This window comes from Chrysemys picta, chromosome 12 (assembly GCF_011386835.1).
Source record: "Chrysemys picta bellii isolate R12L10 chromosome 12, ASM1138683v2, whole genome shotgun sequence".
NCBI lineage: Eukaryota > Metazoa > Chordata > Testudines > Emydidae > Chrysemys > Chrysemys picta.
This window is the reverse complement of record NC_088802.1, coordinates 49,755,238-49,779,620: the sequence shown is the minus strand read 5'-3', so window position 1 is coordinate 49,779,620 and position 24,383 is coordinate 49,755,238. Positions and strand designations below refer to the sequence as shown.

The following is a 24,383-nucleotide window of genomic DNA, read 5'->3' as shown; positions in this document are numbered from 1 at the left end:
CTGGCTACTCAAAATCATCTGCCAGATGAGTCACCTTAATGCTCAACCCCTGGGGAAACTTTTCCCCTTTGGCTTCACAAATGTTAGGCGAAGCACAGCAGGCTGCTATGACTATGGGAATATTTTCCTCATTGATGTCTAACCTGACAAAAAGGCAGCACCAGCGACCTTTTAATCTGCCAAACACACTTTTAACTGTCCTTCTGCACCTGCTGAGCTTGTTGTTGAAGCGCTCCTTGCTGCTGTCAAGGTTTCCAGTGTATGGCTGCATGAGCCACAGGACTAAGGGGTAGGCTGGGTCTCCTAGGATGGGCATTTCAGATCTGAAATGAAAGTCCCTGCATGCAGTTTTCTATACAGGCCAGTTTTCCTGAAGATGCTTGCATCATGCACCTTCCCTGACCACCCTGATGTCAGTGAAGTTACCCCAGTGATCCACCAGCGCCTGCAATACCATAGAGAAATAGCCCTTTCTGTTGATGGTCTGGGGCCAAAATTGGGATATGCATGCCATCTATCACCCTGCTGCAGTTAGGAAATTCCATTGCTGCAAATCCATCCAGTATTTCCCACATGTTGCTGAGAGTCACAGTCTTTTGTAGCAGGAGGCAATTAAGGGCCCTGCACACTTGTATCACTGCAACTCCCATGGTGGACTTTTAAACTAATTTGCAACTGAGTGGTTGCAGTCTGCAGTTGCCAGCTTCCACACAGTGATCACCGCTTGCTTTTCTAACACTAGGGCAGCTCTCATTTTGGTGTCCTTGTGCTGCAGGGTGTGAGCAAGCTCCACACACAGTTCCAGGAAGGTGGCTTTGAGCATGTGAAAGTTCTGCAGCCACTGCTCATCATCCCATACCTGCATCACAATCAGATCCCACCACTCAGTGCTTGTTTCCTGAGCCCAGTAGTGATGGTCTACCGTGTGCAGCTGCTCCATGAATGTCAACATAAATCTTGAATGGTTTCTATCCATGGCGCACACAACAGGGCAGGCACCACGGCTTCCTGTTCAGATTTGCAGCTCATGAAATACTGCTGGATCAGCCACATTGTGTTCATAATGCTTATCACAAGATTTGGTGAGCAGTGCAGGATTCATGCTTTCAGGCAGAGATGGAGGGTACAAAGTTTACTGGGGCAGTTGGAAAATGGCATGAAACATAGTTGAAAGCCTTGGAATTATAGGATGGAGAAAACTGCATCATGGGATAGTGATCCTGTCCCCGTGCTGCATTGTGATCCATTCCCAGAACGTCTAACGGCAGAAGGTGGCTATTTGCACAGTGGGATAGCTGCCCAAATAGTGCACTGCTCTCTCTGTTGGTTCTAAATCACCAACTGTGGACGCGCTCCGCCAATACAAGGCACGTGGTGTGAACATGTACAAGTGATGTAATTACAGCAGTTTATGACCATTGACATAACTTAAGTCAACTTAACTCTTTAGTGTAGACATGGCCTAAGAAATATGCATGCCTGAGGCCTGATTGTTCTCTTTTACACTGGTATAATTCAGTTGACTTGAATGGAGCTACTCCTAATTACCAGTGTTGGAAATAGGATGTTGAGGCCATGATTGGATTCTGCAGTTGTCATACTTCTCAGGCTCCCTGGAAAATGAACGTAATATAGATGAAGCATGGAGCTATGAGATATGTGAGAAAGTACAAAGTGAAGGAAGCCCAACTCCATGCTTTGTACCAAACAAGACTGGAGTGTGGGTACAGCAGCTGCAAATAAGAGATGTAGTTTGAAGATGGAAGACAAGAAAATGCAGACTGGGGTAAACTTTGTGGTCTGGCACTTTTGCTGCTTGGTGTTGGCTGTGGTTAGACATTGTGGGGTGTAGGAGGTTCTTAGCTATGCACACAACAGGTATGAAGACTGAAAATAGAATAGGGCCAGCCCTGTTGCCCGCCTGGTACTGGGCTATGTTGGATGCAGCTGGGGTGCAGTAGAGCTCCCAGCCGCTACAGGAGGATAACGCTGAGGACAGCCCTGCCCTCTGCCTGGTAAAGCTGGGAGAAGCCCTACTGAGGGTGTGTGGTTTGGGTGGGAGTGCTATGACTGGCCTGTGCAGCAATACGGAGGGGGAAGAGCCCTGTGCCTAGGCTCTGGAGCAGGGGGGAAACAGCAGACTGTGGGGATTGAAGCTGGCAAGGGGTGGAGGGATGCCACGCTTTGGACACAGGTATAGAGTAGAGGGAGTCCTGGGGATGGAGGCTCTGTACTGGCTGCGTGAGGAGAGCCCTGCGGCAGGTGCAGAGGCTAGAAAGCTCCAGGAGGCAGAGAGCCCTGGGCGGGGGCAGCCCTGTACTCTCTGTAGCTGTGGTATGAGGAGACCCCTGTGGTGGCTGCAGCCGTAGGGCCCAGGGAACCTTGCGGGAGTCGAGGGGAGCCTCGCGCCCAGGGATGAGCGCCCGGGAGGTGGGCTGAGGGGCGGGCAGCGTTGCCCGGCGCTGGGGCGCTAACATGGCTCTCCAGCCGAGGAGCTGCCGGCGCCGCAGCGCCACCTGCCGGAGCTCGGCGGCCTGGCAGGTCACGTGAGGCGCTCAGGGCCTGCTGCCGCCGCCGCTTCCCCCAGTCAGAGCGGAGCGAGCCGAGGCAGAGACGAAGAAACAAGATGGCGGCCGGTAGCGATCCGGAGCGGGACGCCGGCAATTCGGATTGATCCCCCGGCCCTCGCAGTTCGGCGGCCCCCCTCCCCGGCCCGGAACCCTCGCAGGGGGGGGAGCTTCCCCGCAGCTGCCTGTCCGGACTCCGAGCGCCCTCCCCAGCCTTCCCTGCCCCTCCCTTCCCCCCTCGGCCAGCGCCCAGAGATGCGGGGCCGGCGAGGCAGGCCGCCCAAGCAGCAGCAGCCTGCGGCGGCCACCGCTCAGGCGAGCTCCCCGGCTCCGCCCGCCCCACCGGGCCCCATTGGGGGGCTGAGGTCCCGGCAGCGGGGCAGCAGTCGGGGCAGGTGGGCGGCCTCGGCCCAGGTGGAGGCGGTGGGGCCCAGGCCGAGGGGGGCCGGGGCTGCTCAGGCCTCTTCCTCCTCCACCGCCTCCCCCAGAGGGGGCAGCAAGAGGAAGGGAGGCAGCGGCAGCAGCAGCACCCCTGGTGGTGGAGGCAGCAGCAGTAGGGGCAGGGGCCGGGCTGGGGCTGGAGGAGCAGGGGGAGGAGGCGCAGGAGGCAGCTGCAGCAGCCAAGGCAGGGCTGCCTCGTCCAGGAGGAGCATCAGCAAAGTGGTGTACGATGATCATGAGAGTGAAGAGGAGGAGGAGAGCGTGGTGTCCGAAGAGGAAGAGGAGGGGGACCCCGAGGATAACCAGGACTCCGAGGAGCAGGAGGAAGAGGAGATCATGGAGGAAGACGACGACGACGACTCCGATTACCCCGAGGAGATGGAGGATGAAGATGATGCCAGCTATTGCACTGAGAGCAGCTTCAGGAGCCACAGCACCTACAGCAGCACCCCAGGTATACAGTCAATGGGATGCACTGTAAACGAAGGGGAGGGCACCCTACATGCTCCCTCTAGGTCTGGAAACACACATTCCCAGGGGAAGGGGAAGGCAAGCAATAGCAAGGGATGCCTGCGAGCAGACACAGGGGGAGAGAGGCATGCAAATCAAGTGGTGCTGGCAACCACACAAATGCGTTGAGAATCAGAAGGTGCTTATAAACTCACACAGGGAAGGAGAAATAATATGTGCACAGTAAGGATGCTATCACACACAGAGAGAGGGCTTGCAACTACATAGACGCATGCTACGCCAGAAAGTGTTCACAAACAGTGGCAAAGGACTTGTATAGAGCATCCAATGGTACTTTTATAAAGGAAAAGGAGATGCATGCATACTAAAAGGGTCCTTGCAAATACATATAGACAAGGATGCCTGTTAACATCAAGTTCTTCTTGCAGACACAAGGAAAGGAAGTGCATGCAACATGAGGTGTCCTCCAAAAATTAAACTCAGGATTTGCAAGTGTGCCTTGCAGACATGCATATAGTGTTTAGTGGCCTCAGAACAAAACTAGCTTTACTAGAAGGGAAAGGAGGTGCATTGTTCAAAATGGAGATTGCATTGTTGCAGTTTGGGGAAAAATTCACAGGGCTTCATTGCACTGGTTTAAACCCAGTTTTAGTTACTGGTGTGTTTAAAAAAAAAAAAAAAAACCACATCCAAACATAGAATTAAAAGTGGTAAAAATGGAAATCAAAGGTGAAGTAGGTTTAAGTCTTCAGAATACTTGCATTTAAACACTGCATTTATTTTAAAATGTCGCAAACTTTAAAACTTGGTTTATTAATTAGGGGTTTGAGGCTCACTTTGATTATGTGGATTTACAGTTTTACTATTTTAATTATAAAATGTATTCTTTTTACATCAGTAACAACAATCTGGTCATCTTTCAAATTTTTAAACCCTGCACTCCTCTTTTCCCATAATTTGCTTTATTATAGGAGTTTTTGAAGCTTCACTCAAAAATTATGATTTGTCTAGATTTGCACCACTTTTTATTTACGGTTCTCTTTCACTCCGGTAGAGTTTAGGCTTGACCTTTTTTTAAAAAAAAAGGTCCTGATTCAGGGAGATATTTAAGCCCAGGCATACATTTAAATTATCTTGATGAATTGGGCCATAGGCAACAAACACTCTTGCAGTCTAAGTATTTGGTATTGGGGAGAAAAACACATAGCTTGTGTGAATTTATTGAACTTAATAAAATAGCTGTGTGGTCTTGTACAACTTGTAGACAACTTTTGAGAAGGAGAAGTAGTAGTTCAGGTTGCTAGAATGTGTCATTTGTTTTAATTATTTGTCTACTTAATGGATATATGCAAAGGGGATGCCATTATGTGGCTTTGCAAAACTTCGAAAGGAGTAGAATTTTTTTTGTAAAGGCACCACTTTCATATCCTAAGGATCCTAAATTCAGTAGTCTTTTAAAAGAAATTGCAAGACAATTTAAATATAATGTAACTACCAAAGAGAGATCATCTTTTGGAAAATGGATTTTAGTTCACCTGTAGGGATCGTACTTTGATCAGTTTGATGTCTTTCAAATAGTTCTTGTTTAAAGATGAACTCTTGTACCAAGTTAGACCCAAGCACTGAAAGTTACTATTCTGCATTTTCTTAACTAAATGGAAATGTAATAGTTATGTGGGAGCTTTTCATAGTTACCCACCTTCTCCTGCTTGGTCAAGGGAAGAATTTGTTTCCTGACTTCATAGGTTCATGCTGAGAAATATTTTGATGCCAAAAATCCAGGTGTAAGATCCATTATACAGAATACAATAGAGAATTTCTCAAGTCCTGAGAAAAAGTACCTAAATTAAAGAGATTAAATATTTTGGCAAGCAACAAGATACCTTTGGGCACATGTGCATATTGTCACTGTATGCATACACAGGTGTACGTGGTATTTAAGTGCCTACTACTAAAACAACAATGCACTTTATAAGAACTGGTAGAATTATAAATTTATGTGCTTATTTGAGTTTAAATCTCAAATTTAAAAATGTGTAAATTTAAAATGTTATCTTTTGAGGCATCACATATATAGATCCCAAACTTGTTGCTGAGTTGCCAGTTGGTGGCAAGAAAAACTGTATTGTAGCCTGTCTGGTATTTTAGCAGTATACTGAAAGGTTTACTTTTTAAGTTACTTAAATAATTGTGTGTCTTAAGTTGTCTCTCAAATTCTTATCTTCAGAAAAGAAGCAAGTGATGCCTAATGTTGCTTATTACAGGTGATGAATAATAAAGTACCAACTTTTAATTTGGCCAGCTGTAAGTCTGTGTCCAGTTCCTGCTGAACAAATATGTGTATCACAAACACTGCCACTTACAGATAGCAGTAACTGGTATCTTAATCTCATCAGATCCTAGAAGTGATTTGGGCATGGAACCTGAACTGCCCTCTCATTGGAGGTGTGGTCCTATTCATGGTTGCAGCATTTTTGTAGAGATGTGTGTGGGGAAATTATGATGCTGCTGCCTGTGCTGTGCAGACAATTTAAGTACAAGTGTCAGTCAAACACTTCTCACCAGCCATATGTGGACACTTCAAACAAAAATCACGTTCAGTTTACATGAGTGAGATACAATTCTAAAAAATTTAAAAATCTATTAATATATTGAAAAATAATATGATGATATGTCCCTAGAGCATAAGAATGACCATACTGGGTCAGACCAAAGGTCCATCTAGCTCAGTATCCTGTCTTCCAACAGTGGCCAATGCCAGGTGCCTCAGAGGGAATGAACAGAACAGGTAATCAAGTGATCCATCCCCTGTCACCCATTTACAGCTAGGGACACCATCCCTGCCCATCCTGGCTAATAGCCATTGATGGACCTATCCTCCATGAATTTATTTAGTTCTTTTTTGAACCCTATTATAGTCTTGGCCTTCACAACATCCTCAGGCATGGAGTTTCACAGGTTGATCTTCCGTTGTGTGTGTGAGTGGGGGAAGGGGGCTCAGTTTTTTTGTTCTACTGGAAAGTTTGTGATGTCTCTTGAATGTGCATATTGGAGTATCTAATACTTTTGATACTTGAATATTTAAGTTGAGAAAATTAAAAAAAAAATCTTAGGAATATCATTATGGCATTGACATAAAGCTTGACAATTAGTGCAGATTCAGTTGTAAGCACAACCATTATGGCTGCTTGTTGCTTCCAAGGGATGTGATGTTTTTCTTTTGCTGGGGGAGCCAGCATCAGTCATGTTTTGCCAATCAGCTGGTAGAAGGACTTTGACTAGTTCAGCAAATGTACTGTAGTTTGATGCAACGCTGATCCAAGTATCCCTATTCTATTATGCCTTTGACGTCCATTATTTTAGCAAGCAAATTTTGAGATAGTTATCCTTTGTGTTCTGTATTTCAAAACATTGTCTCCTCCACGTGTCCACTCTAACCTTTTACTTTAAGCTTATTATGATGTAAATACATACCAATACCTCAGGTACATTGCTTAATTTAAAACCATGTGCTTAAACAAGATGCCCGAACAATCAGTCTCATCCTACCCTCCATCTCTTTCTCAATTATTTCCTCCTTTTCCCACAAAACCCAGGGAAAGCAGTTGGTTCTTGCAGCATGTCTTCAAATCAGGGTTTTGGCTAACTGAGAGAATGAAATGTCAGAATGGCTGACAAATGATTCCTAAGCACTTGATTTGTGAAGAGCCAGAGGACTATATGTACAAACACTTCATTAAATTTCTTGACTTGGATTCCATCAATGTGAAAGTTAATGCAGCTATAAGCCATCATTATTTGCTTCTGAAGCTAGTCACTTTACCAGAGTGTTCTTACTTTTGTAGCAGAATTATTCTATTGGAGAATAAGTGTTGCACATCTCTCAAACTTTTTAACTGTAATTTTTATTGCCTAATATTCTCTTATGTACCAGGTTATTTAAATGAAGGGGAGTTATTTAAATGGAGGCACTAAGGTTTGATATTGAGGTACGTAAACTAAACTTTACTGATCGTGTCTGCGCTGTAGGAATATTCACACAGCACTGACTAAACTCCTGAAGTCTTTACCAAGCATGCACTGGGCTTTAAATAAAACCTGGCATGGCTTCTCTTGAGGCAGTCTCTAACTGGTTGTTTAATTATGTAGAGGAGATGTCACCTAGACATCATGCCTATTATGAAGGAACACAAGAGGTGATTTGACAATCCTAGTGAGAAGTTTGTGTAAAAGAACAAGTGAATAGGTTTGTGGCTAATTCTGTTGCATTGACTTGCAGCTTTTACCAGAAAGGGGAGAATTTGTATGCTAGCTCAAGAATCTCTTAAAAATCCATTTAAAATAAAAACCGAAACAATTATGGTCTATTTGCATAAATTAAAAAAAGAGCATTCTTTGTGTGAATAGTTGGATTTGAACTCCTCCTTAGCTTATTAGCAGTTGGATATTGTGCCATACTAGCTACCTTGTAAATTTCTTTTAGTTCTGCAGTAAGGTTTCAAATTTGACCTATGATCTCAGTGTCACATGGTATTAATATATAGACAAATAATTATTATAATTGGTCAATATAATTTTGGGTAGATTTTCTTGTTTTTTTCCATGGAGAAATTTAAATATACTTTATTCTAATTCCTAAATTAAGTTTACATATGCTGAATATAATTGTAGCTCCTTTAATAATAAAATAAAGCTGTCAGTCATCCTAAATTGCTGAAAAAGTAGCTAAATTGCATCAATCCTGTACATTTTCAATTTTGGATCCCTGGATTGAAATTTTGCTTAGATGATAGGTGACTATGAGTACCTCTCAGAATGACCACACTGGACTTAGGTATTGGTATATCTCATACTATTCACCAAAACATTTAAAAGGATGTGGGAAGTAGTTAGTAAACGACATAGTCTTTGTAGTTGACTAGTATTTAGAGGGATCCATATAGTTTTAATGCAGATGGTCAGGTTTATAAGAAACTAAACTTATGTAAAACCAGCATGTATCTGCTTGTTTCAGAAGCAACTAACACCCACTGTTTTTAGAAGTGTGCTGACATCCTTGATGCTAAAAAAAAAAAAAAATAGGCCACAATAAATTCAAATTTCATTTCACAGCAGTATAAGTGGTGGGGAGAGGAGGGGTGTGTGTTTTGGACAGGTCCAGTGGCTCACAAGGAAGTGCAATATCCTATAAATCAAAAGTTGAGCCCAGAAAATGATACTCAAGCTCCAGTCAAAGGACTATATTCTGGTCTGTCTCATCCATACTGTCCCTGCTGCAGTTCTACAAACAATTTGGTGTGTGGTGTTTTATAGGAAGCTGGTACAATTTCTGTGTCTAATCTTGATTTCTTTTCCAAGAAATAGAAGTAAACTGAAAAAAGGTGCACATCTTGCACAGCAACATCCAAACTGGTTCCATAGTTGTGAGTAGAGCTGGTCAGAAATTTTCTGACTGAATGTTTTTGTGTCGGAAAATGCTGATTTGTTGAAACTGAAACATTTTTTGGAAACATATCTCGGTGTATGAAATTTCATTTTTAAAGAAAAATTGAAAAAAAAAATTTTGATGAGGTTGAAATGTTCCATTTTGACCTCTTTGGAATAGAATGATTTTCCCTTTCTAAATGACTATTTTGGTTTTTTATTATATAATATAAAAATGTGAAATAAAAATGAATGACCCAAAACAATCTTTTAAAAATCATTTTACAGGAAATCTTAGGGTTATTTTTGTTTTGTTTGTTTGTTTTTTCTTTCCATTTTGGAACAAAAAAACCCTTCAAAATTGCAATTTTTCCTGGAAATACAAAATCCAGTTTCTGCCTAGCTCTAGTTGTATCATCTCCTCAAACTATAGAAAAGTTCTGTGGCACAGCACTTTTATCTGAAACTTGGGTAACTCAAAATAAAATATAGTGTAGCAATCAACTAATCTTTAAAACTGCCTCTTTTTTTCACATCTGTTAAAAACAAATATTTTTAAAAAGGCTCTCTTTGACTAAGCTTGGCATATTGAGCTGAGGAGAGTCCCTGTTTCTAGGGAACCCTCATGCCTCTAGAGCAGCACATTATTAATTGGGAATAAACCTCCATGTCGAAGATGCTGTGTTCAGGCCCTAAATCTGGAAGAAAATCCAGTTTTTATTTTAGCACATAACTAGTCTGGGTTATGTATGAATTACTTTGTTTGAAAGATTCCGTGGGAACTGTCACCAGATACAAACACGTAATCTCTCCTCTTCTTGGCTGCAAAACTCTGCTAAAATCTGAATACTGAATTATGGGTTTGGGGTTGGTGGGTTTTTTTGTACAACGTGATGAGGTCCGTGTCCTAAACAGGACAGGGAACATCCTTTTGTTCCCTGTGCTCTTTTATGTGACTCCTGACCTCTGCAAAAGGTGATGATGTAACAAAAAAACTCTGAACTGAGGTCTTGGCAGGTAAGTGAAGAAGAATTATAATTCATTACTTACATTTTAGCTGGCCTGGCTTTTCCTATTGGCAGTTTTTGGAGGAGAGCAACTAAACTTAGCATCCGAAGAAGTGGGCTGTAGTCCACGAAAGCTTATGCTCTAATAAATTTGTTAGTCTCTAAGGTGCCACAAGTCCTCCTGTTCTTCTTTAAACTTAGTTGAGAGCTTTCTGGGCTAACAGATGCTGGAAGCAGCTCCTATTGGTCTCGAGATCATATTTGGTCAATTTAAGGCATGGCAGTAACTGTCCCTGGTGGAAGTAGAGTTTAAACCTTCCCTTGACTTCTGATTGGAATTCAGGTTGTTGGTTCTTTATAACTTTCAAATTGGTTTTGGACTTGGTTAGCTGAGAGATTGCTTCTCCTTGTGTGGTGCTTCTGCATTTGTGGTTAGCTGGAATACACTCAGTTTAAACAAGAGGGGGCTTCTGAAAAGGCCTTTTCCATGAAGGTCTCCCCCATTGGAGTTTGTTTCTTTCCTGCCCACCAGAGCCCATCTTTGTTAACTTTCAGGACCTGCTGCAAAGGCCATCTATTTTAATACATTTAAAGTGGCAGAATATGGGATATAAGGTACAGCTTGTTTTTTTGATTATCAGGTGAATAATTGAATAATGTAGTCTGTATTGTATTTGTTTTACAATTAAAATACACAATAATTAACTAGAAAAGTGCCCACGGACCTAATGGGTGCATATTGTGGGTTATAAAATAAAAGAAATAGGGATAAGAATGGGCACAATGACCCAGATATATGCAGTGTAGTTGTAGCTGTGTTGGTCCCAGGATATTAGGGGGACAAGTGGGTGAGGTAGTATCTTTTCTTGGACCAACTTCCGTTGGTGAGAGAGACAAGCTTTCAAGCTACTCTTCAGGTCTAGAAAAGGCACTCCCAGCGTCACAGCAAAATGCAAGGTGTGCAACGCATTGTTTAGCAGCGTAAGTAGTCAGCATATTTTGTAAGGGACCATCCAGGGTAGAGTGGCCTGTTAACACCTCTGTAGTCATAGGACAAAAAGAGAGAGTTAATGATTTGTAGTGTCTAAGCAGAGTGATGAATTTAAGCTCCTAGGCTCATCTTTTGAAAGTGTTGTGCAGGTTTCCTTTGAGGATGCAGACTGATAGGTCAGATATAGAGCGATCGCTTTGTGAAAAGTGTTCACCCACAGGTGATAGGTTTTTTTTTTGTCTTTTATTATTTTTGTGTGTGAGTTCATTCGAGAGCGTAATGAATGTCTGGTGTCACTGACATAGTTGTTATTGGGGCATTTAGTGCACTGGATGAGAGATACTGCATGTGTGGGATCCATGAACCTTGAAAGGTGTGTTGTGGATGTTCGTGGGAAAAGCAGTTCGGGAGAGAAAATTCTAAAGGATCTTGTAAAGTCAATTATGGGCTTGAAAAACCTTTGAATGCCCTCTTTAAATATTAGTTAAATTTTCCTGTTATTGGAATGCAGATTTCTAAAGTCCCAAATCTATGCACAGTTAGTATGGAGTTACATGTTATCTAATATCTAGTTTTCTGGGTTGAATCCAGCCCAAGTAAGCAGCGACCAAAATTGTTGGCTGCTTGCTAATTGTTCATTGTAAAATGAGTTTGATCTCTGTTCCATTCCTATTGGTGAATTTTGTGATATAGATGTTTGTCCATCAAAGTTGGTACTAATGAATTGCCTTGATGATGATCCTTGTCATTTTCGCTGAGATCAAGTGGTAGAGATTGCCCCTTTATTCCTAGATCTGACCTGGATGTCAGGGTGTGGGTTGGTGAAATACATTATACTGGTAAAAGTTCCTTCCTACCAGTATAATTGTATACACAATAAGGGGTTGCACTAATTTAATAACATTTTTAATCCGGTTAGTTAAATTGATGTGAAAATTGTAGACAAGCCTTTGGAGATGGGGGTTTAGGATGCAAAGTTTGGACTGGTTTGTATCTAGAGTTTTTGTTTGGACCCATCTCTGCTAACGATATATTAATCTTGTCATTGGAGCATTTCTGTGAAAGGAAATAGCATAAAAGGGCTCTTTCTATTTGAAATAAGAGAGAAAACCATTTGAAATTGTCTGTTAGTCTTTAAGGTGCCACTGGACTCCTTGTTTTTGTGGATACAGACTAACACGGCTACCCCCGATACTTGAAATTGTCTTGTTTCAGACCAGCTATGTGGCCTGAGTTTTTTTTTTTTTTTTTTCCTCAAGACATTTTTGTATGGTAAATCTTAGAACTCTTAGGATCAGTTTTGAATAGATTTCTGTGGGTATAGAAAAAATCTGAATATTTGAAGATTTACTTCATTTGCAAATAATGGTAGTGCAAAACTAAGCTTTATAGTTCAGCTGTGGATGTGGTGTTGCGTGTCTGTCACATTTACTGTCAGTCTTCATGATTCTGTCTAAAAAAAGTCATACAGACCTTTTGCATTAAGGAAATCTTTCAGTGGAAGGTTGCTGCTTTGATTTGTACCCTCTGCTTAGTCTTATTAATTGTTGATGTTTGGTACAACAAGCATTCCTCAAGAGATTGAGGTTGAGATATAATTGGAGAAAAGTAATTGTGAATTTCTCTTGAGATGTGTCATTTTTAAGGAAAATTATAATGGTCATCTTAGGTTGCTCAGCACATTTGCCTTTTGGGTAATTGGTATAAAATGTATTATCTGAAGGACCAAAAAAAAGCTGTCAAAAAGTTATCCTCGCATATACTTTTTATGTTTAGATCTTTTATGGCCAGGCAAAATTTCTTGTTCTTTTCAGCTGCTCAGTCCTACTTTGCAAAGGGGTGCTTTCTAACATAAAATTCCAATGGCTAACTTCACTAGGTGACAACAAAGGTAGCAAAAACGTTTTACTGTCATACAGTCCTATACTATAGGAATTGCCAGCTAATGCTAATCAAACCTTAGCGCAAGCCAGCTAACAAACTCTTTTTTTCTGTGTCTGCCACTCCAATGGCAGTCCCGGGTTCCTCTCATACATTATTCATACCAAAGGTTGTGAGGATCGAGCTTCTACATTACAAAATGTCATTCTTGAACTTTTGGAAGCCTCTAGAAAATAAGTCCTCAATTCATTAGAACTTGTGGCTGTGTATAGCTATTTAAATTTAGAACATATACTGACCATACCACACAGCCATCTCTTGTCATTTTGTTAAAAGAATTTAAGAAATTTATTGTACATGGCTGCAGAATTCTTGTACCGCTTCTGTGTGAAGCAGTTATAAGTGTGTGTTTGTCAACACACCAATTCTCTTGATGCTTCAAGTCAAAGCTTTCTGATCTGGGCATATTAGATTTGTATGAATGCTCTTTCGTTATTAATACTTGAATAATTGGTGCCACATCAATTACATTGTTTAGTTTTTAGTTTTAAATACAGCCATCTCCTCAGTCAGAGAGTAGAAAATGGGAAGGAGCTGCTAAATCAGGCTCTCTCGCCCGGAAACTGCTGCTGAGCAGCAGGGTCTCAATCACACCCTAGATCAGGGGTCAGCAACCTCTGGCACGCGGCTTACCGGGGTAAGCACCCTGGCGGGCTGGGCCAGTTTGTTTACCTGCCGCGTCCGCAGGTTCGGCCGATCGCAGCTCCCACTCACCGCGGTTCGCTGCTCCATGCCAATCGGGGCAGCGGGAAGCCGTGGCGAGCACATCCCTTGGCCCGTGCCGCTTCCCGCAGCCCCCATTGGCCTGGAGCAGCAAACCACAGCTAGTGGGAGCTGCAATCGGCCGAACCTGCGAACGTGGCAGGTAAACAAACTGGCCTAGCCCACCAGCGTGCTTACCCTGGCGAGCTGCGTGCCAGAGGTTGCCGACCCCTGCCCATGATCACTAGAAAGCCATGGAACATGAGTTGAGCAGTAGTGGAGTTCTGTCCCTGCTTTGTATGGGCTCACCCAGAATGGCGTTGCAGGTGGGATTTTGATTCAGGGACTAGGTGAAAGGGTATGCATGAGTTGTGAAAGGATGCAGCACTCATGAAATAAAGTCCTGCTTCTTTGTGGGAACCATAACTATGAATAGACACCATCAACTTGAAATCTAACCAATTAAAATAAAAAGTGAAAAGTAGTTTCAGGTATTACACCTGCTTCTGAGTCCTTCTGCCAATTTGTTGTAGTTTTTACGATCACATTTTTTTTCTTTTTTTTAAATATTCCTTTCTGTTGCTATGTGAGAAAACACAGCTGTAAACTGACTGTAAGGGAAATGGTGAACTTGAAGTGGTACATAAAAGTGGAGTAAATCTGACTGTGATGCATATGTATTGGTGACATCAAAATAACCATGCCCCATGCATGTATTTCAGTGTGTAATTGTAATGAATACAGCTGTCAGTGTGTACATGTGCTCTGATTTTTTTTTAATCTTTTAATAAAGCTGAAGAAAGAGATGTCTAAAGTCATGTCTGCATGAGAAAGCAATACCAGTTTAATTTATATTGGCTTTTGACCAGTTTAAACTGATAAAAACCTCTGTGTGGACACTTTTTAAATTCAGTTTGTCTGGTTTATTTTAATTTACCTTTAGCATTAATCAATTAAAGTTAAACCAAGATAAGCCTGGTTTAAACCAAAATAAGTGTCCACACAGGTTTGCACTAGTTTAACTAAATTGGTTTAAAATCTTACTTTTAGAGTTGGTGTAACTTTCTTAAATAGACAAAGCCTAAGGCCTGTCTACATTTAAAAAATAGATCGACCTAGCTACATGGCTCATGACTGTGAAAAATTTTGTGCCCTGAGCACTGTAGTTTTGACCTAACCCCCAGTGTAGACATGGCAAGTTTTACGTTAAAAAGAAAAAAAAGTAAATTGTCAAATCTCAGTGTCTGAAAACTTAACCATGAAAGACATCTTCAGAAAAAAGCCAAACTGTTTTGCAGAGCAATCTTAAATCTCAGTCCAAAGGGAAGCTTTTTCGGAGATGTGCAATCACTTGAAAATAATGGTTTATAATGTAAATGCTTCCTCTGTAGTCATATTATTGTTAGGGCTGTCAAGTGATTAAAAAATTAATCATGATTAATCACGTGATTAAACAATAATAGAATACCATTTATTTAAATAGTTTTGGATATTTTCTACATTTTCAAATATATTGATTTCAGTTACAACACAGAATACAAAGTGTACAGTGCTCACTTTGTAATAAAAATAAATATAAATATTTGCACTGTAAAAAACAAAAGAAATAGTATTTTTAATTCACCTAATACAACTACTGTAGTGCAATCTCTTTATCATGAAAGTTGAACTTACAAAAGTAGAATTATGTACCAAAAAAAAACTAGATTAAAAAATAAAACCATGTAAAATTTAGAGCCTACAAGTCCACTCAGTCCTACTTCTTGTTCAGCCAATTGCTCAGACAAGTTTGTTTACATTTGCAGGAGATAATGCTGTCTGTTTCTTGTTCACAATATCACCTGAAAGTGAGAACAGACATTCACATGGCATTGTTGTAACCAGTGTTGCAAGATATTTATGTGCCAGATGCACTAAAGATTCTTATGTCCCTTCGTGCTTCAACCACTGATCCAGAGGGCATGTGTCCATGCTGATAATGGGTTCTGCTTGATAACCATCAAAGCAATGCGGATCGACACACGTTCACTTTCATCATCTGAGTCAGATGCCACCAGCAAAAAGGTTGACTTTTTTGGTGGTTTGGTTTCTGTAGTTTCTGCATCGGAATGTCACTCTTTTAAGACTTCTGAAAGCATGCTCTATACCTCGTCCCTCTCAGATTTTGGAAGGCACTTCAGATTCTTAAACCATGGGTTGAGTGATGTAGCTATCTTTAGAAATCTCACATTGGTACCTTCTTTGTGTTTTGTCAAATCTGTAGTGAAAGTGTTCTTAAAATGAAAAATATATGCTGGGTCATCATCCGAGACTGCTATAACATTAAATATATGGCAGAATGCAGGTAAAACAGAGTAGGAGATATACAATTCTCTACCAAGAAGTTCAGTCACAAATTTAATTCATGCATTATTTTTTTAATGAGCATCATCAGCATGGAAGCATGTCCCCTGGAATGGTGGCCGAAGCATGAAGGAGCATACGAATGTTTAGCATAACTGGCACGTAAATACTTTGCAATGCCGGCTATAAAAGTTCCATGCAAATGCCTGTTCTCACTTTCAGGTGACGTAAATAAGAAGCAAGCAGCATTATCTCCCGTAAATGTAAACAAACTTGTTTGATTTAGCAATTGGCTGAACAAGAAATGGACTTGCAGGCTCTAAAGTTTTACATTGTTTTGTTTTTGAGTGCACTTACACGATAGATTGCTCTAGGTACTTGTATGAGGTGAATTGAAAAATACTACTACTTTGCCATTTTTACAGTGCAAATATTTGTAATAAAAATAATATAAAGTGAGCACTGACAACTTTGTATACTGTTGTAATTGAAATCAATATATTAAAAAAAGTAGAAAAACATACACAATATTTAATAAATTTCCATTGGTATTGTATTGTTTAACAGTGCGATTAAAACTGCGGTTAATCGAGATTAATTTTTTTAATCAAGATTAATTTTTTGAGTTAATCGCGTGTGTTAAATGCGATTAATCGATAGCCCTAATTATTGCTGATCTCTTAGACTGAGAAATTCATGTGGTTAATGATGTATCCAGTTTGATTTCACAAATCAAAATATCCATATTCTTAAAGTAAAATATCTGAAATTACCTTTGACTTCCCTGAGATTCTAAAAAGAGAAATAAACTGAATTTGGATTTTGGAAAGTTGAATCCAACCATTGTTGCAGAATTGTACTTCAGAATCCAAACTTTTATTTTTTATTGTTCAAAACCTTTTTCTTTGCAAAAGAATTTGAACATAATAGCTCTGAGGGTTGGGAAATGCACTATCCATCTTAATGGAATAATTCCAAAACCTATAGATGACTCTTCAAATGGCAATTGTTAAAATGATTGGCAATGAAATAGTTATCAGAATCATACACACAAACATAATGTGGTTGTGCCATGGTCCAAAACTCTCTTGCCACCATAGGTGCCAAAAATCCCAGCTTCATCCTCTTTAGAAGCTCTCAGCATCACCAGTGACAAATTCTGCAGTGTAATTATGTACAGTATTGTCAATACAAAAACATATATAGAATATTGTAAATATGCGATGGCGTAAAATTGAATTTAATATCGAAACAGGAGCGATGGTACTCCTGGTTTGATTTCATGTGTAATCATAAATTAATTTTAGTTTAAATGAAGCTGCCACAGTGGTGCAGAATTTAGGAACAGTTTACCCAGGAAGTACAGATTCTTCATTAGAGACTAGATTATTTGATTATTTTCTGTAAAGTTGTCATTCTTTTTTTTTTTTCTGACTGACTTCTTGTTGTTGTTGTTAGTGCATGTAGCACAGAACTGTAATACATTTACACATATGTAATGTTGTCTTCTGAATATTCCAGTGCATCTTCTGTGTCTGTCACATAATCTTCAGACTTTATGAGGGAGGATATAGCACCAACCATATTAACAAATAAGTATAAAAGCACAAGACTGGCCTAAATACCATGCAGCTAAGCCATTCAGATAAGAAATGACTGGGTATTGTTCTTTCCTAAAATGTTCTGCACCTTTGTATGCTTTTCTTGCCTGGTTCTGGAAGCCACTCTGCTGCATACATTGCTGAATTACTCAAAACAAAGGAGAGGCTGTCAAATAAAGTGTGTTTTACAATGGTATTAGTTGAAGTGGAATTTGAAGTAGTATAACGGGGAGCTAAGTATGTTAGGCTGTAAACAGGCAATTTATAAAAGTGTAACACAGGAATTTAATTAGGTGCATACTGTATGTGAATTTAATATTACATAATGTGACACATCTTTGCTCATTTGCACCCCTTAGATTTATTGCAATTTAGCCCTCCCTGCTTTATACCAAGGGAAACTAGAGACAAAGGGGTGTCAGAAGATGCTAATGCTAATTGCAACCTATGTCCTGAAGTTAAGAGCTCAGTTTACTTCTCACACCTGCTTCAGTTTTAACGTAACAGATATTTTACCTCTTCTGAGGGCCATCGGAGACCACAGTGTGTGTACCACTATATAACTAGATAATTTCAGTAGAAGTTGGAGGATGATGGGAATAATATAACTGGTGCATCATTTCATATGCTGAAGTGAAGTGCTACATTGTAAGGCTTCTCCATAGCTTGACCAGTTATTAGTTTTTTTTTCTTTGCATTTGAGACCAGCAATTTATACCAGCAAGCTTCTCCTCAAAGTACTTAAGAAATTTGTTTGTTTTCACCATGACAGAAAAGGCTAGGAATGTTCCATTTGATGGCCTTTCTGCTCCTTTTATTCACACTGGCATGATATATATCAATTTTGCCTTTTAGGCTGGGGATACACAACTGCATCAGAGAAACGTAGCTCAATCTTTCTAATTTTTGCAATAATATAAGCTTATTGGTGTGTTTAATTCATAAGCCCATAAATTCTAATGCAGCAAATTTCAAAGTATCTGAAGGGTTAGGGTGAAGCCTTCTTTTCTCCAGTCTCATAGCCAGTCATATCCTCTTCTAGTTCACTCCTGAAGTGTCTGAGTACAGAGTTCATATTTTGAAAGCCTGATGATTCTAGGTCAACATAGAAGATGATCCAGATCCATCTTTCTCTTTCTTTAGGCTTCTTACTCTTCTTCTGTGGCCACCTTTTTGGTAGGTAGAGGAGCTCTTTTAATTCAGAACTTGGGCAGCAAAAATTACATTTGTTTGTAGATTCCCTTGCATTTGGTTGAATGGTCTCAGTGAAAAAAATTTGGGATAGGACCACAGCTACTAGGGTTATTCTCTAGACTGTTCCACTTGAATCAGAAGTAAGTTTCAGGAGTCTATGGTTAATTCCAAAGAAATACATGTTCTTTTGTCGGTGCTAAGTGTCTTCATCAAACTGACTCAAGTTTGAGCCTAAAAGAATTTTGAATCCCAACAATAGAAGGAATGAATTTATTCTACATATTCTTGCTGCAACAGCATTTTGTATCTGTAGCTGTGAAATCCCGATGTTCTTCTATGCCTGCCATGTTTAAACATTTTCCACTGACTTGTGCAGCTGTTTACTGAAAGAATGCTTATATGCCCTTCTTCCATTTTCCACAGAGTAACAACTCTAGCTTAACTAAACTTGGAAATTTATTTTTATACACTTCTCAATCTTGATCCATTTCTTCTATAATGGAAACATCTGGCAGTTCATCTTTTATACTGTATTATCCTTTCAGTGTGTAATTCAAACATCGTAGCACAAGATTTTTATTCACATTATAAAGTAAATGTATTAAACTTCAAATTAGATTAAATACTTTAAGGTTGGGAGCAATTTTCCTAGTATAGTAGTTGTTTTGAGTCTAATATCCTCTTTCGATACTGGCTCAACCCTTGATTTACTGTTCCTGTAATGGAACTATCTGTCAAATACTTTTTAAGGAGTGTTATGTTCCATAAAAGATTGTTTCTTTTTGTTTTGTATTTCTGTTAATTGAGAGTTTTTCTCTTTAGTACCACCTTAAACTTTGGGTGCTGCTTTAAAACGTATTCTACTCTGAAAAAACCCTGCAAAAATGGCACCTTCTAACTCAACAGATCTGACCTTTTGTGTATTCAGTCATCTCTCTATCAAAGCCTATGGTTGCTTGATATTTGCTTTTGTTAGTGATTAGTTCTTTCAATTACAGGGTCAATAACCAGTGAAAACCCCTTGAAGACAGTGGGGTTGAACAAGGGTCACTGAGGACATAATTTGGCCATTCTGATCTCTCGCTGATGGCAATACACAAGAAGGAAAGAACTCATCTTGACTTTCAAATTTTGGGGTCAATTTGAACTTCTGTATAAACTCTGATTTTAGCCCATGAGGTTTAATATTATAAATACAAAACTTTATATAAAGTTTTATATGGCACTGTGTGTTTTAATTGGATCATTGCAAATGCATCTAATTTATTACCTGTAATTGGAATTATTCTTATGGATAATTTCACTTTCTCATTATTTTTGTTTAGATTTTCCCTGTAAAGAAACTTTGGCAACAGAGGTCAGCTCAAACTGTTCCTTTTACATATTGACAGTTGCTTAGTTATTGACTAAAATACAGCAAGATTACAGGATTGATGTGTTGAATGAAATAGAAACATTTTTTAAAATTAGATTTTCATTTCAGTCTTTTGCTTTTAAATTAATGTTCACTGGTCTGTATGCCTAACCCTTTATTGAGTTAAAAAGCTCTAACAGTTTTGGTGAGTTCATCTGAATACTCCATCTAATAGCTCCAAAACAATTACCAGTAGTTGAATCCTTTTAAATTAACCCAATAACATTGAACATGATATTTGTAGGTTTTCTTAAAAACTGCTATAGCACCATATAAAGAAATAAATGTTCCTTATCCTTCTTTATGATAGCTCACACAGTGGAGGTAGTTTAAAAAAAAAAAATCTTGTGACATTTCTCCCCTTCTAGAAGGCTGTGCTGATTATGCCTGGTTTTCCTGTGTTAGTTGAATAGCTCTTCTGATTGGTTAGGTGAGATGGGATTTCCCCCCATCCTTCCTCCCCCCCTCCCTTTTCTATAATTGCTTCTCTGAAGAATGACCTTCCTTCTAAATCTAAGGAAACTGAAATATTACTTTGGCATTCTTAGAATCAGCACTGGCTTCTGATAATAAGAAAAGGCAGTTCTAGGCATAAGATTAATTTTTCTGAAGCTATTTTAGGAGCATTTGGACATCTCTCTCCTTCATGGTGGAAACTTTCTAAGGAGAGGTCCTTTTTTGTTTTATTGCAAGCATGGCTTTAAACATTTACCAGATACTGACAAGCCAGAAGTGAAGATCAAGTATAGACCTTTTTATTTTAGGGGGGGGGGGGGGGAGTGAGAAAGCAGAAAAGAACCACCAGCAGTGGCCAGGGGGAGTACTCTGGTTAGACAGCTAATTTATCTACAATTCCCACCTATTGTAAAAGGGGAGAGTGCTCTAACTCAACCCTGATTGGGACTCTATTTTCAGTAAATTTGAAAACCCCAATTGTCTCCTGATTACAAAAAAACAAAACAAAGCCCTCCATTCCAGAGTTTCGTGAAAGTTAGGGTGGGTCTTTGCTAATTTGCTCCTTGCCTATTCTCTCTTTATGTCCTCCCCAGTAAGTAACTTTCAGTGTTTGGCTCTGGTACTTTTGTCTTCTCCAAGCAGCTGCAATGAAATTGACATACTGATCAGTTTCACCACTGGCACAAATTTTCATTAGCAATAGAGATGCTGATCAAAGTCCTGTTAATTTTACTCTTCAGTTAATTATAGACAGGCAAAATAGCAGAGCATGGAATCTGTCTCCAAATTTAGGAAGACAGGACATCAGTACGTATTTGGAAGCTTTCCTTCAGAACCATATGGGCTGGAAACTTAATTTGTTAAAGAAAAAACTTTCTGCAGAAACTGATAGCTGAAGACACCCACTTGCCACAAAGTGTTTGTACACCATTGCTGAGTAGGCAAATAGCAACATGATTTGTTGCTAGTACTCCAGTTTCATTTGGAATAAAATATCAATTTGAAGAATTGTATTGAGTATAAAAATCAGTTGAGAATTAAAGCTTTCAGAGATAGGAAATTTTATTTAAAGCTTTCGCAAAACAACTAGTCATACTGAATGAAAATGAGAAACTATCAGTGTTTTGGGTGCTGAGGGCATTTGTCTACTTGTTTTCAATTTATTTAGGTTTCGGATTCTGCTTACTTTGCCAATTTGAATACTCAGTCTGGATTTTACATTTAATGTTAAGAATTGGATGTCAGATTTAGTTTACTTATGAAACTTTTGAAGTGTATTAAAAATCTGAAGCTTAAACATGAGTCTGAAATGAAACGTGTGAAGTAATTTTATTTAGTACTCTTGAAAATGTGGGTAAGGTGAAAATACTGGGAGTAATTGCAGAAATACTATATTTAGCTGAGTGCAGCAGCTGATAAAACATGAAGGTTTAATTTCCAGTAGCTCTGAAGGAAAATTTTACACGTGAAGGCCGTTCATAGGAGGCACACTCAAGTATATTGGCTTGTGATTAGCAAAACTCTTACTGTTACTTTTATTTACAGGTAGAAGAAGACAAAGAGTGCATCGTCCACGTTCTCCAATATTGGAAGAAAAAGACATACCACTCCTTGAGTTTCCTAAATCCTCTGAGGACTTAATGGTGCCTAATGAGCATATAATGAATGTTATTGCCATCTATGAGGTACTACGGAACTTTGGCACTGTTTTACGCCTGTCTCCTTTTCGTTTTGAGGACTTCTGTGCTGCTCTGGTAAGTCAAGAGCAATGCACACTTATGGCAGAGATGCATATAGTGCTTTTAAAAGCAGTTTTACGAGAAGAAGACACTTCAAATACTACCTTTGGACCTGCTGACCTCAAAGATAGCGTTAATTCCACTTTGTATTTCATAGATGGAATGACGTGGCCAGAGGTTCTGCGGGTATATTGTGAGAGTGACAAGGAATACCATCATGTTCTTCCTTATCAAGAGGCAGAGGACTATCCTTATGGACCAGTAGAGAGTAAAATCAAAGTTCTACAGTTCTTAGTAGATCAGTTTCTTACAACAAACATTGCACGTGAGGAGCTAATGTCTGAAGGTGTTATCCAGTATGATGATCACTGTAGGGTTTGTCACAAACTGGGGGATTTGCTTTGCTGTGAAACTTGCTCAGCTGTGTACCATTTAGAGTGTGTGAAACCACCTCTTGAAGAGGTACCAGAGGACGAATGGCAGTGTGAGGTCTGTGTAGCGCATAAGGTGCCTGGTGTAACTGACTGTGTTGCTGAAATCCAAAAAAATAAACCATACATTCGACATGAACCCATTGGATACGACAGAAACAGACGGAAATATTGGTTCCTGAACAGAAGACTTATTATGTAAGTAAATCCAGTTATTTAGTCTATTCTGAAGAACATTAGGATGTTAAGTATTTGTTTAAAATACTTTTTCCTATAAGTTCTGTTTTCATCTTAAAGGTATATATTTTTGTAATATAAATCAAATATAAATCAAAGTTGCTGTGTACTTTTCTATGTAGGTTTCCAAAATCCATGTAATTCATCCACGTAGTTTATCCAAAACGAATGTTTAAATACTCTTCTGTATATGACAGAACTTTAATACTTCCAACCCAGTGCTCATGTGCAAAAACAAGCCAGTGTGTAGTAGGCATGAATGTGGGAGAAGGGAAATGGAATTTCAGTAAAGGAATGTGTTTTGACCTTGAGCATCCACAGTGTTACTGCAGAATAAGAGATGACTTTAAAAATATGAAAAATAACATTACAGTATCCTTTCTGAAAATATTGAACTTCTTGTTAACATCACTTAAACTGGATCTAGTCAGTGCCTTCATAGCAGCAGACTGCATAGAAACCAGGATTTAGGAACAACTTCAGAATACAGTTTCCCCGTGCTGATGGAGATTTGATTGAATATTCGTTACTGTTGATGGTCTGCCTGTGCCTGACTAATAGAAATTCTCTTGGATCACTCACTATTGCTCCTAGCCAGGACTGCAGTGATGGAGAGCATGTACAAATGAAATAAGTCTTCAGGCTATAAAGAGGAAGTGAATGCATAGACCTATGAGTTCAAGTTGTCTATTGTTTTGTTTCTACAGTGCCTAGCACTTTGGGAACCCATTCTTGGTTGGTCTTTAGGTACTACTGTCATAAATGTGATTAATAATCATAATCTAATATGCTTTATGGTAGCTCAGGGTACTCAGATCTTTTTTTCTCCTCCTCCCCGAAAAGTTAAATTTGGAGTTGTAAACGGAACTTTATTTTCTAATAAAAATAGATAGTGGAATCCTGGCTACTCCTGAAAATCTTGTCTAACACAGTAGCTATGAAAAGGCAAGAAGCGTAAATTTATGAAGAGACAAATAAAATACTTAACATAGTGATCTTTATTATCTCTTCATACCATCTCCCATTAAGTGTTCAACCCTGGAGAAAATAGTCCATAGTAAGTTACAATTAACAAAATTTTACAAAATTAATGACTGAAATATATCAAAATGTTAGTTAGAATCTCTGGGAGGAGGGGCCATCAATATGATTCTGTCACTTGCAAGACATCAGGCCAAACCATGCATTTGTAGTCTTTCAGAATGTATTGTCATCTCTTCCTTCTAGCATTAATACATAATCATTCATTGATACTTAAAGTATTGACTAGTTCTCGAGGTTAAATCCACCAAGGGTATAACTTCAACTTGTTAAGGGAGAATATTAGCATGTCCTGTAATTGTGAGGTGAGGGTTTTTTCCTGTCATTTTAATTATTTTTAATTTCCCCAGATCATAAAAGCCACCATTGTAGCAGTTAATCTT

The 24,383-nt window shown here is 39.4% G+C and overlaps 1 protein-coding gene across 14 annotated transcripts in view; it reads left to right on the top strand.

The window, feature by feature from the left end:
• The first annotated feature begins 2,579 nt into the window (after window positions 1-2,579).
• Window positions 2,580-24,383, top strand: part of BPTF (bromodomain PHD finger transcription factor) — a 91,111-nt gene continuing 69,307 nt past the window's right edge. For 13 of the 14 annotated variants that reach the window (XM_065563628.1, XM_065563634.1, XM_065563624.1 and 10 more), the window contains exons 1-2: window positions 2,679-3,462; window positions 22,098-22,920. In XM_065563628.1, coding sequence (XP_065419700.1) covers window positions 2,823-3,462; window positions 22,098-22,920 — 1,463 coding nt within the window. In that variant the 5' untranslated portion in view covers window positions 2,679-2,822. Of the gene's footprint in view, window positions 3,463-22,097; window positions 22,921-24,383 lie in introns of all 14 variants that reach the window. The other variant, XM_065563632.1, reaches the window with a different exon arrangement.